The 15,861-nt window shown below is 42.9% G+C and overlaps 1 protein-coding gene across 15 annotated transcripts in view; it reads left to right on the top strand.

Moving 5' to 3' along the window:
• The first annotated feature begins 2,121 nt into the window (after positions 1–2,121).
• Positions 2,122–15,861, top strand: part of ZMYM2 (zinc finger MYM-type containing 2) — a 61,197-nt gene continuing 47,457 nt past the window's right edge. For 2 of the 15 annotated variants that reach the window (XM_083499250.1, XM_083499257.1), the window contains exons 1-4: positions 2,130–2,305; positions 11,070–11,185; positions 12,510–13,006; positions 13,268–13,361. In XM_083499250.1, coding sequence (XP_083355376.1) covers positions 12,587–13,006; positions 13,268–13,361 — 514 coding nt within the window. In that variant the 5' untranslated portion in view covers positions 2,130–2,305; positions 11,070–11,185; positions 12,510–12,586. Of the gene's footprint in view, positions 2,334–10,186; positions 10,349–11,069; positions 11,186–12,509; positions 13,362–15,861 lie in introns of those variants that run through there. The other 13 variants (XM_083499259.1, XM_083499252.1, XM_083499255.1 and 10 more) reach the window with 11 other exon arrangements.

The following is a 15,861-nucleotide window of genomic DNA, read 5'->3' as shown; positions in this document are numbered from 1 at the left end:
TGAATAAATGTGCAATTAATTGTTACTGCTTTGAATTTTATTGTGTTATCATCTTCTTAGTGGACTGCTCTTCTTAATAATGCTTTTTACAGAAAAAGGAATGAGTTTATGGAACCAAGGGAGCGGTGGCCCAAAAATGTTTGGGAACCATTTCTTTAAATTGTGGAATCCTACTCATGTTTCTTCAGAAGTGCCTCTGAATCCCAAGTAATGACCCTTAAATAAAACTCAAGGTTTTCAGATTTCAGAGTACAGTATTTAGATTCCTATTAATATGGAGAAAGCAATGGAAATGTTCAGTCTTAAAAAAACCCCCACACAATACAACATAAGTCCTGAAAGATGCTGCGGTTAATGACTAAACCAACAAAACTTCTTCCTTTTCTGTCTCCACTATCAAACTCCAACTGCAAATAATGTAACAGGAAATGCAGTTATCAAAGCAGATAATCTTTGTCTAGCCTTTCAATATAGGCCATCAAGTGAAAAATTAAGTTCTCCCCTTCACTATCCATTAGAGTTTATAGACTTTCTGCGACGTTGTTTGCCCACCTAGAAATGCAAGCTTTCGCATTTCCCATTAAATCGGCAGCATCCTATTAATAGTTTCACATACGCATTTGGCTAGACCTGTTGGCCGTTGCCTGCGTCTCTGTTTAGGGCCGGTGGCAGGAGGGAACTAGATATGGTACAGCGACAGCGCCGCGTTCAGAATGCTCGCGTCTGCGGCGCAGGGAAATTAGCCACCGAGGGCAACCGAGCGAACTTAAAACTCTTCGAACTGAGCTCCCGCGCAAGTTACCCAGGGACTTGGCATCGCGAGAAGCTCTTGCATATCTGAGACAGAAATGGGGCCAACAGCTCTTGCCCGCTCCCTTTCCCCCCGTACATAATAAGCCTTTCTCCAGGGAATAAAATACCGTGCTGCTGCGTGTACGTTTGTGGAATCGCTGCAAGGTGGAGAAGACTGTGTGGCGTTGTTTCCCGCCTCTTTCTCCCCGTTTTTGTCGAGGAGAGAGGGACAGCCCACGGGGTAGTCGGTGGGTTAACCAACCAGGCAGAAGACTGAGCACGCCCCCGTCCTCGAAGAAGCGGGCGTCAATCCCATGGCTGGGGAACGGGGAACCAACCGCGCAAGGGAAGTGCGCATCCTCCATTTTGGCTGAGGGAGGGTGGGGAGCGTGGTTCTCGGTGCTTTGCCGCCTTGGCGGCTCTGGGTTCGATTTGTTCCTTTTAGGGCATTGCCAGAGGTTCTCCCCCCCCCCGCGATTTGCTGTGCCCCTGAGGCGAGAGGCTCTGAAACCAGGCACCTCATAGAGCCCCATGTTGGTCTGAAGTGGTCCCAAGTTCCCTGCCTGCAGCAGCTTCCGACAAAATGGAGGACGTCACCACCATTACCAACCACCACTACCACCACCAGGAGCCGTGCTGGCAGTTGCAAGGGACACAGCTTTCTTTCTCCGGAGTAGGCAGGGGGAGGGGGAAAAAGGGGGGTTGTTCCTCAATGGAGACAGGGATCTTTGCCCTTGGGAAAGAGCTTGGAGACTGGGAGACTGTTTCCATTACTCTGCCCCCTTATGGAAATGGATCCAGGTTTCCCAGCCCTGCTGTGGGGGCGCGCGCGCGCCTAAAAATGTGGACGAAGCGTGGCAACCATCACCTCCCCACGGAACAGGGTGTTCACACCCGAAGCCACACGTCTCCGCTGCAATTATTGCCCAGAGGGACCGTGGAAGGCAAATTAATGGGTTAAACACACCACCTCCCTCCCTGGCAAATGTCATGCGGAGTAAAAGGGATGCCATCCCGCTTTCATGGAGGGGGAAAAAGAGCACAAACTTCTGCAGGAAAGTATCCGGCAGCAGCAGCAACCTCTGGGGCCCCAAACCCGCCCATCCACCAGGAGAAAGGCAGAGGTGCTGCAGCTGTTGGTGGTGGGCAATGCGATTCGGGTTTAACCTGATGGAACCAAAGAGGGAGGGACCGTAGGCGTGAGTGAGAATCGGATTGACAGGGCCTCGGCCCAACCACCTGCGGCGGGGACGCTGATAGGCGGGAAGCCGCTCCAATGGGTTCTGCAGGCAACGAAGCCCTCTTCCTGGGAAGGCCAATAAGCGGGCGCACGAGGCGGCCTTTCCCCGAGCTCGGCTGGTGGGGTTGGTCCCTGCTCCTCCCCTCCGCCAAGCAGCAGCGCTTAGCCCGGGACTGGACCGAGTTAGAGTTGAGGAAGCGTTGGCGGAGCCGCGGAGGGTGCGTGTGACCCGCCGCCGCTGCCGGGGCGACCTCCTTCTCCCCCCCGAGACTGGTGAGGGCCGTGAGAGGAAGCGGCTGAGGTAGAGGAGAGCCGGGTGGGTGGCTGGCTGGAGCCCAGCTTGCCCCTTCAGGGTGGGGATTGGAGCAGCCCAGCCGTGCCTCGCAGCAACCCGGGCTAAATGCCCCGCTGCGTGTCGCTCTCGCCTCACGCCAGCAGGGATTGGGGGCGGGGGGAGGGTGAGGGAGGCGGTTGGGGCGACGGACAGGAGGAAGCCCCCCTCACTGAGGGGCGCTGAGGGCAGAAATGCGGAGGGGGCTGCCTTGGGGGGTATCTGGGGTGGCGGCGTGGGGAGCGGGGCGGGGGGGGGGAAGAAGGGAAGGATCCATTTTATCACGGCTTCGTTTCCAACCGCCTCGCCCGCGGTTTTGTTTTCAATGCCCTCCGCCCCGCCGGCTCCCCTCCCCCCTTTCGCGGCGCCCTTCTTTGCGCCCAGCGCTGCGCTCCGCGTATCCTCCTCTCCCCCCCCCCCCCAGCTCCCGCTTTCTCTCGCGCTCCCCTCCCGTATTGTTTGGCTGGGTCTCCTTAATGGCGGCCGAATGGAGGCGGCAGTGCTGCCGGCCGACTGCAGGGGGCCAAACCCGACACCCGGGGCAATTGGCAGGGACGGGCGCCAGGGCAGATCTCGGCGCTGGAGGCGCGCGCGCGGGTTGTTGTTTTTGTGTGTATGTGTATATGCGCGTGTGTTCGTGTGTGTGTTTGTTGGAGGGTGTTCGATCGACTTAACACTCGGTCCCCAGAGAGAGCTCTGAAGGGGGAAAGAAGAGGCGGCTTTGTGTATGTGTTGGGTGGGTGGGGAGAAAGTCTTCGCTATTGCCTCCTCCTCTCCCACCTCCGCGCCTGTCCAAACTAACCCCCCCCCCGCTGCCCTCCAGCAAAGGCTCCCAAGGCTGGGCGCCCTTGGGGAACAGCGCTGGGGGACGGGGCCGACCCCCCACCCGAGGTGGGGCTGTGGGGGAGGCCCTGGGGCGGGTGGAGCCTGTCTCTGGGGCAATAGGTTTGTATCCCACTGGGAGAAGGGGGCTGTGCTGGAGGGGCTGAAGGATTCAAAGTGGAGGGCCCTGCTGCCAACCCGTTTCTTTGCCCAGGAGGAAGGGCGTCTCCTGGAGGGGAAGATGAGGAGGCGCGCCCACTACCTCGATTAAAACCCGGTTCAACCCCCCACCCCACCCTCACGCTCCACCAGCACCTCTTCTCCCTAGGCTCCAGGCCAGTTTGGTGCAGCCTTGGCAAGAGCCTCGCAAGGAGAAGGAGCTCCATTGTGAGTGCTATTTATATGTTTTTCTGCCTTGGGGAGGAGCAGGAGGTAGATCATCCTTCTCCCCCCTTTTTTTTGGCACGAGGAGCGGATGGGTGGGGGGGTTAAGAGGAGGTGCTTCCAGGGTAAAAGGGGGGGTTGTTGGGTGCAGCAGCTGCTGCCCTGGAGCAAAGCCCCGGTAATGGCCGTGAGGCGACTCCTCCCCCCGGGGTGGGCTCTGCTGCAGACATCGCTCCTGCAATACCAACACCCGCAAGCAGACGACGGGCTCCTGCCGCTCGCCTTACCCGGCTCGGCCGCGCGGGGGAGGGGAATGGAGAGGGTATCTTTCGAGTGCCCTCTAGAGTTTTGGAGCGTATATTAAAGCGCACATTTAACCAGATTTCGAATTAATTCCCTCGCAATTCCGAATCCCTGCAACCTTACCTGACTTCTCTGGCCGGCGAGAGGGAGACGACTTAAAATAATCCAGTCCTGAGCGAAGTGTGTTCTGGATCACACGTTTTATTTCTCGTTCAGGCGGATTTGCTTAGGCATGGAGGTGGGGAAGAAGATACAGTTGGACACAATGGACATTTTCATGTGTTTCTCTGCTAAGGACAAACGTATTATTTGCCCCATTTCCCTTTAAATCCTGATGCTATCTGAGAATCCCATCGGTTGTGTCTCGTTTGAGTGAATTTTTTCAAGGCTATTGCAAAGTCAGCGAAGAACCATCCTTTTCTTACATTCTGAGATGGCTGCAGTTAGCCCCCTTCTCTTCCCCTTAGTAATTTCAGCTCTTTACACTAAGTGGCGAAGTAGCTCTGTGAGGGCAAACCTAATAGAGCAGTTTATGCCGTGACCCATCATCTGGAGACTGAAAGTGATCAATAGTTGCTTGTTAAGGGTCTCTTACTAGAGGCCGCTGCAGGAATCCATTGGTAGCATTTCACTTTTTAGTTTGCAGGAGGCAAACATGGGTATTGCATGATCCAAGATCAGCATTCCTTGTCCATTATTCACATAGAAATTAGGGAGAAAGATCAGGAGGAGTATACTTTATGCAAGGTGTTAGTTTACTCAGAGGATGAGGGGGGTGCTGATTTTTAAGCTGTCTTTAGAGCGACTGGTTTAAGCCTTAAACTTTAAGGGTGCAGGCAAAAACCTCCCAGCAGATTGACTCACAATTCTAATTTCTCAAGTTTTTCAAGAGCATGAGGAAGATTGTATGGTAAATAGCTTTGTGCAGACTTTAGTAGAATTGCTCAAATAACCTGTGAAAAAATCACATAAATGTGAAAATGAATGTGTATTAAATTGTAATGGAAAACAGGGTTGCAGACCCCCAACTATTTTCCTGATTTGTGATTTCTGACAACTTCCAGCAGGATCATAAATACTAAAGGATGACTTGAACAAATTATAAATGGTTAATAAATACTTCCCAAGCAGCATAAAAGAAATACCAGAATTGAAGGTGAATGGAAATTTGTTTTGTACAAGTCTTCAGAGAGAAGGTTTGGTCAGCTCTGAAGGGTTTCAGCTGCAGAATTAAACCATAGTACATAGACTTCTTTAAACTGGGGATCTAAGCATGCGTGCTTAAAAATAGGCTATATTGAAAAAGAATAACTTGGATGTATTTCCAAGTAAGACATGTTTAGATGAGAGGTGTAGTCGACACACTGCTTACTTCAGAACAATAAAATAGGAGAACATATACTAAAGGACTAAAAATTCTAACAGGCAAGACTTGAGTCAATGCCATTTGGCATATGGGACCCATTCATATCTGAGGTGGCTCCCATGTGATCATCTTGTGATAGGTTTGCATAGAAGAGCCATTGGTGTATCTTCACATAGGTGTTGATGATACAGACATCGTTATTGGTAAATTTTAAAGTATAAATGGTGTTGCATGAATTGGTGCAGTTATGCATACGCCACCAATTTAACTGAGCAAATCAAGTATAGACTGTCTCATGAAAGCTGGTCCTAAGTGTCACTGGGGCAAACAAGTAAGTGATTGGTACTGGGACATTAAGGTTGCAACACTATACTTATTCTGTGACAGAAAGGCCAGTTGAATTCAAGTCTTCTGCATTGACAGTTACTTGTGTAGTACAGAAGTTCTTACACTGTAAGTGTCTTGCGACTTAATTATTTTGGTACATTTTATTTTACTAGACTCTTCATTTGAAATGTAATAGATGGCCCCACAAAACACGTTTTTGGTAGTTTTAAGATACTTCATTACTGTGTAGTGGGAAATTCCCAACAGGAGTAGTAGTATAAAGAGCTGGCTACATAAAATTAATAGTTGGATAAGGCACTGAATGAAGTGAATAGAAATGCTTAAGATGAATAACTTTGTGTATATAAAAGTAGCTCTTGGGAAAAATCTGCTTTTTTCACCACTCAATTTTAGGCCCATTTCTAGTATAACATTTGGAGTTTAGAGATAGGGAATTAAAAGTAAATGCAGTGGCATTTCTTTGTAGACATTTTATGTGGAACTGACATTTGCTGCATGCGTCTAGATGTCTATTGGAATCTATTAAGTTACAGTTTCTGAAAGTTGCATGGATGACAGTCATCCCTGTGAAGACTAAATAGCTTTACTGAAACATGTTTGCCACACATCTTTTAATATGTAAACCACTTTGAGAACTACTTGTTGGAAAGTGGCATATAAACAAGGGAGAGAGAGAAAAACTGATTTATGGAGGTGTTCAGGGTTATGTTGGAAGTGAGACATCTTGGTTGATAACTTCCATGTCACAAGATAACTACATCTATTTGCCTGGAGGTAACACTTTTTAAAAGGGCCACCTTCGGCTGATTTTGCCTTGTGTATCATTAGGTAATCAAATTTAAACTTGGGAGTGAATAATTGCCAATATTTCTAAAATGATTGGCTAGGACTACAGTGATACCAGAGATCATACAAGTTTTCTTGTTGTATTGAGAGTACAAATGTAATGGAGTAGTACAAATGTTTTGTGTGCTTTTTCTGTCAATGAAGTAACTAGGTTTTGCCAGTGAAAACCATTATTTATTTAATTCTTATCTTACTCTTACTCCAAGGACTTCATGCATAGGTCAGTGGTATGGCTCATGCTTTGTACCCAAGTTCTGTCTCTGGCATCTTTGATTAAAAAGAGTCAGGTAGCAGGTGATGTCTGCCCTGAGACCCTGGAGAAATGGCAGCAAGTCAAAATGGACAGAATAATCTGATGTTTAAGATAGATACTTATATTCTGTTTTATCCTCTAACACTGTGAGGTAGGTTAGGCTGAGGGACACTGACTAGCCCAAGGTCTCTCAGTTAGCATCATGCTTTAGCAGGTATTTGAAGACTGCTGGGGATTGAAAGCAGGGCTAAAGCCAATTTTCTTTCCACTATGCCACACTGACTGTCTGAAACTTACTGTCACCATATTGCATCGTAGTTGCTGTAGGTATGAAAAGTTGTGTGTTAATAAGTAGCAGAAATTACACCTCTGGCCACATGAAGCATATTTCTTCAAAATTTTAACTTTGCTATATGCTCATTCCTAAAAACACAAATCTGCTTGGTCATCAATTATAACATAAGGCTGAAACTACATTCTAATTATAAAACAGTACAATTGTTCCACTGATTACATTGCAAAAAGTAGATTATTATTTTTTAATCAACAAATTGCTCTCTCAGGCTTCATGAACATGAATGCTTAACTTGTGGGAAGTTGCTCAACATTTAAATTCTCACACTTTATTACAGCTTTATCCCTGCACTGTACTTCAAGATCATATGTAAACTGAATGTATTGGGTAGTTTGCACAAAGATTAAACCTTTTGTGATTTATTTATTTCAACATTTAATCACAATCATGTATGTACAGTTAAGATAGTTGGCAGTCTAATTTTAGTTGGGCAACTAATTTTACTTTTTTAAAAAAACCAGAGCTGTAGTCACAAAATGGCAATTTAGGGAAGGTTGAACCTGGTAGAGTGGATGAGGGAGGTTGCTAAACATGGTATTGGATGTATTTAAGTATCTTGTAACCAAGAAGAACTGTTCACACCTAACAGGCTGCATCAGTACAACGTAATGCTTCGTAGAATGAAACTGTCACAAGCACAAAGTGGAAACTAAAAGTGAGCCTACCTGTGGACATGACAAGTTGCATGTACAGCATGTGGAATAGTGACATGATAGAAAACACTTACCGGTACTTTGAGATTAGCAGGGAGTGCCTGGCGCTGCCTAAGAATTCAAAGAAACAAAAAAATAAAATCATGATTTTTAAATGGATGGTGTAACGGCATGATTTAGGGGGGTGTGCATCCACCCACCCAACTCAGGGAACACCTGGCTTGACCCTGAATCCATGCGTGGGCTGGTGAAGACATGCCAAAGTGACATTTTGGTCTGCCATCTTGATTCAAAATGGTGGCTGCTGACTAAACATTGACAAAGACTGCTGGCTCCGCCTTGGGAACCCTCACGCCAAATTTGGTGATGACTGAGGACAGATACAAGCTATTTCCCAAAATATATAATAGATGGTGGCAGTAAAGCTTAAACAAGGACAGTTGGTCAATCCAGGGCACTGATTGACACACAAAACAGATAATTCAAGAAAATGAGCTAAGCTGTAAACTGCAGGTCAAATCTTTCACATGGCAGCATTACTAGTTCCATTTTACAGCTATAACACAAGGATTAAAAAAGGAATTAAACCCAGTGACTTCTCTTCAAAAATAGACATGAAAAACAAAGCATCCAATAGAAATGACCAAAAAGGGGTCTCAATCTCAAACATGCTGAAGAGTGATACTTTTTATTAGTGCCTAACATGTTTCCCACTCAAAAAGACTTTCCATGGAGGCTCTTCTATTAAAAGATAGGACAACAATTAATAAACCATGCTTAAAATATTTTAAAAATGTGAAGCCAAACATTAGATATTTGGGAGCACAGTGCTAGCAGCACGCTGATGGCACATAGCTCTATTTCTTCATAACATTTAAATCGAGAGGCTGCAAGCTCTGGGCTAGTGCCTTAATGCAGTGGTGGACTGGATGACAGCCAACAAACAGTTATGGGAAGACGGAGGCTTTGGGTGGTTCCATTGTCCAGACGATAGGAGAGTTACCTGTTCTGGGTTGGGTTGCGCTCCCTCTAAAGGAACAGGTGCATGGCTTGGGGGTACGCGTAAATACATATTTCTCATTCAGGGCCCAAGTGACCCTTAGTTTGGTGTGCCAGCCATGGCTGTAATGATTCGGATAGCTTTGCTATAGTATCCCCAAGACGATTACTCAATGTGCTTTGTGTTAGGGCCTTGTCTGGAAGCTCCAGCTGGTTCAGAATTAAGTGGCCAAACCAGTGTCTCCCAAACAGGTCCCCAGCTGTTTTTTGGACTACAGCTCCTATCATTCCTAGCTAGCACCTGTTGCCATGGGAACTGTAGTCCAAAAACAGGTGGAGACCCAAGTTTGGGAAATGCTGGGCCAGCTAGACAGTTGATGGGGGCAGGTGGCCAGCAACAGGCGACACCTAAAAATGTTTGCACTGATTGCCCATATACTACTTGGCTATGTTCAAGGTTTTTGTGTTGATGTACAAAACAACTTGAGCCCAAGGTACCCTAAGGACCATCTGACTTCTTATATCCCATCTTGATCCCTGAGATCACATGGAGGAGTGCTGTTTGTTGTCTCCCGTTTTACAGAGTTCCAGTCAGCCTCAACTAGAAGTTGGGCATTTAGTGTTGTGGGTCCCATGCTGTGGAACATTTCCAGCAGAGGTTCAGCAGACACCTTCACTTTTGACTTCTGAAGAGGACTTTGATTAGCCAGTTCACTTGAATGATTTTACTTTTATTCATTTATTTTTAGTTTTAAATGATGTTTTAAAGTGTACACCTTGCTATATTTTATGATATGTGGCATAGAAATATAAAATATTTATAATTTTCTCATTAATAAAAAGCAGCACTCTTCAGCATCTTTGAGATTGATTCTCCTACCTTGCCATGTCCTCTTCAAAGTGATCATGCTAATGAATAAATACCAGTAAAAAGGCTTCAGTCCCATCATATATACCCAGTGTAAGCCCTGTTAAACATAGTAATACTGACTTCTGAACATGCATAGGAGTGGAATTCATGAATATAAAATTGCCGGCTGCTTTCTGCTAATGTACAGGTAGATAATTTGAAGTATAAACCCAAAGGAATGCTGTTCATCAGCTTTGGCTGATAGCCCAGTGTGCCCCTATTTGGGCAGGGATAGCCTAACTTCTGTCGTCTATGCTCTGGCAACATCTAGCTTAGTTTACTGCAATGCATTATATGTGAGGCTACCAAATGGTTTCTAGGCCCAAATTTTGACCTAAAAAGCATTAAATGGTTTCGGATTCTATCTAGAAGAGTATAGCAATAATTGACACTTGTTTTAATGTTTTGGAAGGTTAAGGCACCTAGGTATTACCACATTTTCTGGTACTACCAATATTTGGGAGCTCAAGCTATATGATGTCACTGTTGTGATGGTTCTCTTGACTATGTAAATTCCTAGTTGGGTCATAATTGTGCAGTGTCCCATGTTTATGTCCTGTTTTTGTGTCCTTTTCTGATGGGAAAAGGTAGATACTGAGTCCTTTGAAAAACAACCTGATAGCTGCTTACCCCTTCTGTGTTTTAGTAGCAAATATTAAGTAAGAATGCCCTGGTACAGATGGTTGGCACACACTTCTATAATGTGCTTTCAGTGGGGGCGGGGAAGAGATTGAATTCAGCTTTCGGTGTGTATATTTTGGAGGGCATGTGTGTATTGTTGGAACAAGTATGAGTTCTGAGCAATGCTAATGGTTCTTGCAGCATTCTAGATAGCTGGGTGACTGGTAGCTTTCTAATTGCGCCAACATTGTAATACCTTATTCCTTTTTTAACTCTTGAAATGAGTGAATATGGAACTAAATTTGTATTCAAGAATAGATTAGTGACATTAAAAATTATATTTTCTAGAGCGATAGTAAAAAGGAACTAGAATGATACTTGGAAGGAACTTCAAAATCAAAACACTTTCTGAAAAGAAGTTTTTTAGTTAGTGAGAATTTTCCCAGTTCAAAATCTAGAAAATTTGTTACTTGGGAATTTTAAGGGCCATAACTTAGTTATGTTGGAAGTGTTATGCATTAATGTTAGTATGTACTCTGCTTTTCTAGGACTCCTTAAGATATCTGTTATTAGAAATATAGTTTGAAATCTGTGGCTGTTCGTAAATGTTGCTATCAAGTTTTCTTTCTACACAACTGATGGTACAAACCAAGCAATTTATCGGCAATGTGAATGTTACTTGAGTTTTGTCAAGTAATACATCTCCCATTTGCTTTAGTGAACATGACACAATTCCTGATGGAACTGGGTATATTTTTAAGTTTAGGTTAGTTTTGGGGTTAGGACTGAAATATTGTAAGTTTTCTGAATAATAAACATTCTTAACATGGATCTAATCTGTTTCAGGATACATATTTTCAGAGATCTCCAGTCTCTCTGGAAGAGAGAGCCAGGTTTCCAGCACAAACAAGGCACTGGAGCAACTTTTTAAGCTTAACCTACTGCTACATATTCTTGAATGGGTAAGTGTTTCAGAAGATAATACCTAATCCTCTATAGAAGTGGTATTCAGGATGGTGATTTCAGGCAGACTAAAAAGTGTTTCAAAAGGATCACTCCAGTGTAGATGAATGGGCTACAAATTGGCAGATGAATTTAATGTAAATGCTCGTTGGGAGACAAAAATATATACCAATATGGTCCAAGCTGGCTGTAAACTCAGAAAAATATTTTTTGATAAGGGAATGTGCATGGAAGAAAGCTCATCAAAATCAAATTGTGTGCTGTAGTAAGAAAAAAGGCACACTGTTGAATATTTCATAGAAAAATAACAGTGACTAGTATCTTAATACCATTTAAAAATCTATTACACATTCATGTTTAGCATATGTTGAAAATTTCTATTGCTGACTCCTTAAAATATTAAAAATATAAAGACTCCAAATGACAGAATCGTAAAGGGTAGCCAAAATCTGGTTTTTTCTTTAGAAAAACTGATTAAGAGTAAAATGAGGCTTATAAAATTATGAACATTGTGATTGGGAGTGTGAATAAGACTCTTCTCTAATAGTATGACTTGAAGTTGCTTTACAGTAGAAACAGGATTGACTGAAGGTGAATTGCTGAACGTTGTTAGATGGAAGTAAGATCTATTTATCTCCGAGACTTATTTTCTAGTACAGCCTGGTTAGATACACACTGCACTGGAAGTTTACTTCACACATTTGTTCATTTTGTTGATGGATTTCTTACTAGCAAACTGTTTGAACAGATGTTTTCTAATGACAAAATGATTCCTGCTTTTTAATTTCCCTTCTATTAAACCCCTCTATTCACACAACGGCAGGAAACCAAAGGCTTGTACTTTTCATTTTGCATAAAGCAGTTTCCCATTACATCAAAACTTGAGAAACAATTCTAATTGTAATTAGTTTTGTACTAGACACTTTTAGAATAAACCACTATTTACCAAATTTGAACGGAAAAGAAAATTGGTTCTTCAAAATCTAAAGTGGAAGCTTTCAGTATCCAGGTAACATGCATTTTTGTGGAGGAGGGTACCAACCCAAGGTTTGCTATGACTTTTTTCATGTTAAACCTCTAAAGCAGGTCAGAAAAAAGAAAATGGGGCAAGATTCCACTGCTGAACATGTAATTGGCAATTCAACTTTAAGCTCATATCATGTATGTGGGCCTCTAAATTTATCAAGACACTTAATAAGTTAAGACTCAATTTGGTCTAAGCATCTGATTTTGATATTTGAAAAATGAGGTCATGACTCAAGGTGAACGTACACAAAACCCATTGTATTATAGTAAAACTGCTTTTTTTTTCTTTTATAACAGTTTTTCTGGAAGGTCCACAAGCTGTCTGAAAACTGGCGCTGTCTGAACATCCATCTGAGTTATTGGGGCCTACCACAATGGCAACTGGCCTAGCCAATGTAGGAAACTCTTTCGGCTGTCCATCTAACTCTCTGGTTTCTAGATCTAAGTTCCAGAGTCCTTCCGTAGAAGACGACGATGATGTTGTATTTGTTGAACCTGTGCAACCTCCACAGATTTCTGCAGGGTTGATAACGGATCCTAGAAATGCAGCTTTTAGTTCACCCAGTAATGAAGAGCATCACGGAAATGACCCCAAAGCAGTGGTTCCAACAAAAGACCTGAGTTCTCAAAAGGGAAGTATAACTGAAACTATTATTATTGATGATGAAGAAGATACTGAAGCAAATCAGGGGCAAGAGAGAAATGATTCCAGTTTCAGTGAAAGAAGATTTCCAGAGCCTAAAAACAGAGCCACTGAGATGGAATTTTCACCACCCAGTTTTTCAAGAAGTAAGGTAAATGCAGGAATAGGTAATAGTGGTATAACCACAGAACCAGACTCTGAAATTCAAATTGCTAATGTTACTACATTAGAAAGAGGTATGAGCTCTGTGAGTGTTGGCCGTTTAGAAAATACTGAAGGGCGTGACATGAACTTAATGATTACACATGTAACATCACTACAGAATACCAACTTGGGAGATGTATCTAACGGACTGCAGTCAAGTAATTTTGGTGTTAATATACAAACATACACCCCATCTTTAACTTCACAGACCAAGACTGGTGTAGGACCTTTCAATCCTGGTAGAATGAACGTAGCTGGAGATGTCTTTCAGAATGGAGAATCTGCGACTCATCATAACCCTGGTAGGTTGTACCTTTTTATGCAAATATATATTTCTTCTACAAGCGGCACAACTAATAATAGCAGTTACATTGTGGATTATTTTTTCCATTTTTGAGACCACGGTACAGGTTTACAAATCAGGCTGCATTTATTTAATCAAGGTTATTTAAACGGAGTTTTCCACTGTAATTAGTATGTTTGCTGAACAAGTGTGCATAATAGCTGGTTACTATAACAATTAAAGCATATTCTCCTTGGACCAAGTAGCCCACAGAACCTTCTGTGCTACAGAATTATATCTTAATTTGAGACCAAGGTGAGTAGCTGTTGAAGAGTTAGGCCCATTGTTTGGTGTAGCTTGCTTATGAGTGAACATAGTGTACTTTCCAGAAGGGATTGTTAGTTGCTGGATAGAATAATTACCGTATTTTTCACTCTATAACACGCACCCGACCATAACACGCACATAGTTTTTAGAGGAGGAAAATCCGTAGGCTTGCCACCCGTAAGCATTCCCTCCATAACACGCACAGACATTTCCCCTTACTTTCTAGGAGGAAAAAAGTGAGTGTTATGGTGCAAAAAATACGGTATTCCCTATTATAAAAAAAGGAAAATATTGTTTCAGTTACTGGATAAAAATATATTTCATTTGTTAAGAATTTTATTTATTTATTTATTTAAATTTGTATACCACCCTTCCTCCAAAGATCACAGGGTGGTTCAAAACATAAAAATACACAAGGAGAACACAAAGTACATAATAAAAACAAGAACAAAAACAGACCAACAACCTCACTCCTTTTCAGAGCTGTAAAACAATAATGTGATTACTGAAGAAGGAGCAGTCAAAGCATAAAATTGGCATCTGTTCATAATATGAGATACTTTCAGATAAAACTAATATGGTACAGACATAATAAGCTTTAAAAGTGCCTCTCAAATCCTATAGCGATGTAGTTTCATGGTATCTCTCAGAAATTTTGCTACATTATCCATAATGGCAGGCCTACAGCTGTTTAGTAGAAAGGAAACCCTGGAGAAGTCAGGGCAATTTAACCTTCCTTTCAGCATGGGGTTTATATATTTATTGCAGATTTTCTGTGTAAAATGGGCAGTAAAATAAAACATGTGCAATGGTTTTGACTAGTTTATACCACAGGGACCATATCTTTCTGAATAAGGAATTTTCTAGAATCTTCCTTACAGTCGCAGATGGCATGATGTTAAATCTTGCAAGGAAAAAAGCTCTACATTGGTGGGGATTCTGGTTCTTTGTCTCTGGGGCACTCAACACTGAGTGGCCCTCAATCACACCTGCATAATAGAATGGGAATATTGAATGGAGCTAAGCTTCGGGCAGTGGGCACCAACCCCACATAAACAGAGAACAATGATTGAATAAGTAAGGGACTGAGATGCAACCCTGTTTCCTCCCCTTTGTTGGCAATACTTTTTTAGGATTCGCCTGCCTAGTTGGGAGCATTTCACTGGCAGCTCATGGAGGCATATAATTTCCTAATAAGAAAAAGTAACTTTATGCTAATATTCATTCTGGTTAATTTATTCCAGAGTATAAATTGGGATTGAATCAAAGGTTCCTTTTAGGTCCACGAAGATCGTATAGAGCTTTGACTTGGATGCCTTAGAATATTTATCAACGGGACTCAGCTATACAGCTGCAAATAAAACATTTTATGTGTGCTTTATACAATGTGACACTAGGTGGTGATTGTGAGCTTTATGGAAAATTCAATGTATTTTTAAAAGCACTTTAACAAAAAGCATTTTCAGAGCGGTTTTTATATGTCTAGATTCTATCTGGGTGAGATAGGATGACACAGTGGTCCAGAATAGTTTACCCTGGCAAAAGACCACCTGCTCTGGGCCTAGTATTGCAAGTTGAGACATCCAAAGTGTAAGTTTACCCAATAGATGTTTAGCATATAACTTACCCACGATAGGGAAAAGACTTATTGATCTATAGTTAGATGGTATTATATGGTCTCCCTTTATATATTGGAACTGTTATTGCTCTTGTCCATGCCTCTGGCATGAATCCAGTGTTATTCACCGATGTGAACAGGTTAGCCAGCAAAGGGGTTCACCAGTCAGGTCTAATTTTAGTACTTTGGAGCCTATCACATCTGGACCAGATGCCCTTCCCTTTCTTTAGCTGGACTATTAGCATTTTTATTTCATCTGGTGAGATTGGGAGCATAGAATGGTGACATGCCACTCCATCTAGTCGTTCCTTGTGCAAGACACTTGCAAAGTAATGATACCAACTACTAAGCGAAATGGATGGAGTGGGGAGGTCTTTGGTGTTGAGTTCCTCAGAGACCAAGAACCAGAATTTCCTAGAGCTTATTTGAAGTTATTGCTTGTTAGTATATTCAGTTCTCTCTCTTTTTTAGTAAGATACCGCAGTAGATTTTTAGAACTAAAATATTCTGGAAGCAGGCAGCACCCTCTTCCTTCCAGTATTGTCAAGAAATATTCTGGATATAAGATTTTAGA

The sequence above is a fragment of the Podarcis liolepis genome (genome assembly GCF_965112155.1).
Source record: "Podarcis liolepis genome assembly, chromosome: 4".
Taxonomy (NCBI): Eukaryota; Metazoa; Chordata; class Lepidosauria; order Squamata; family Lacertidae; genus Podarcis; species Podarcis liolepis.
Note: the sequence above shows the minus strand (reverse complement) of the source record. Positions and strands in the feature narration are given on the sequence as shown.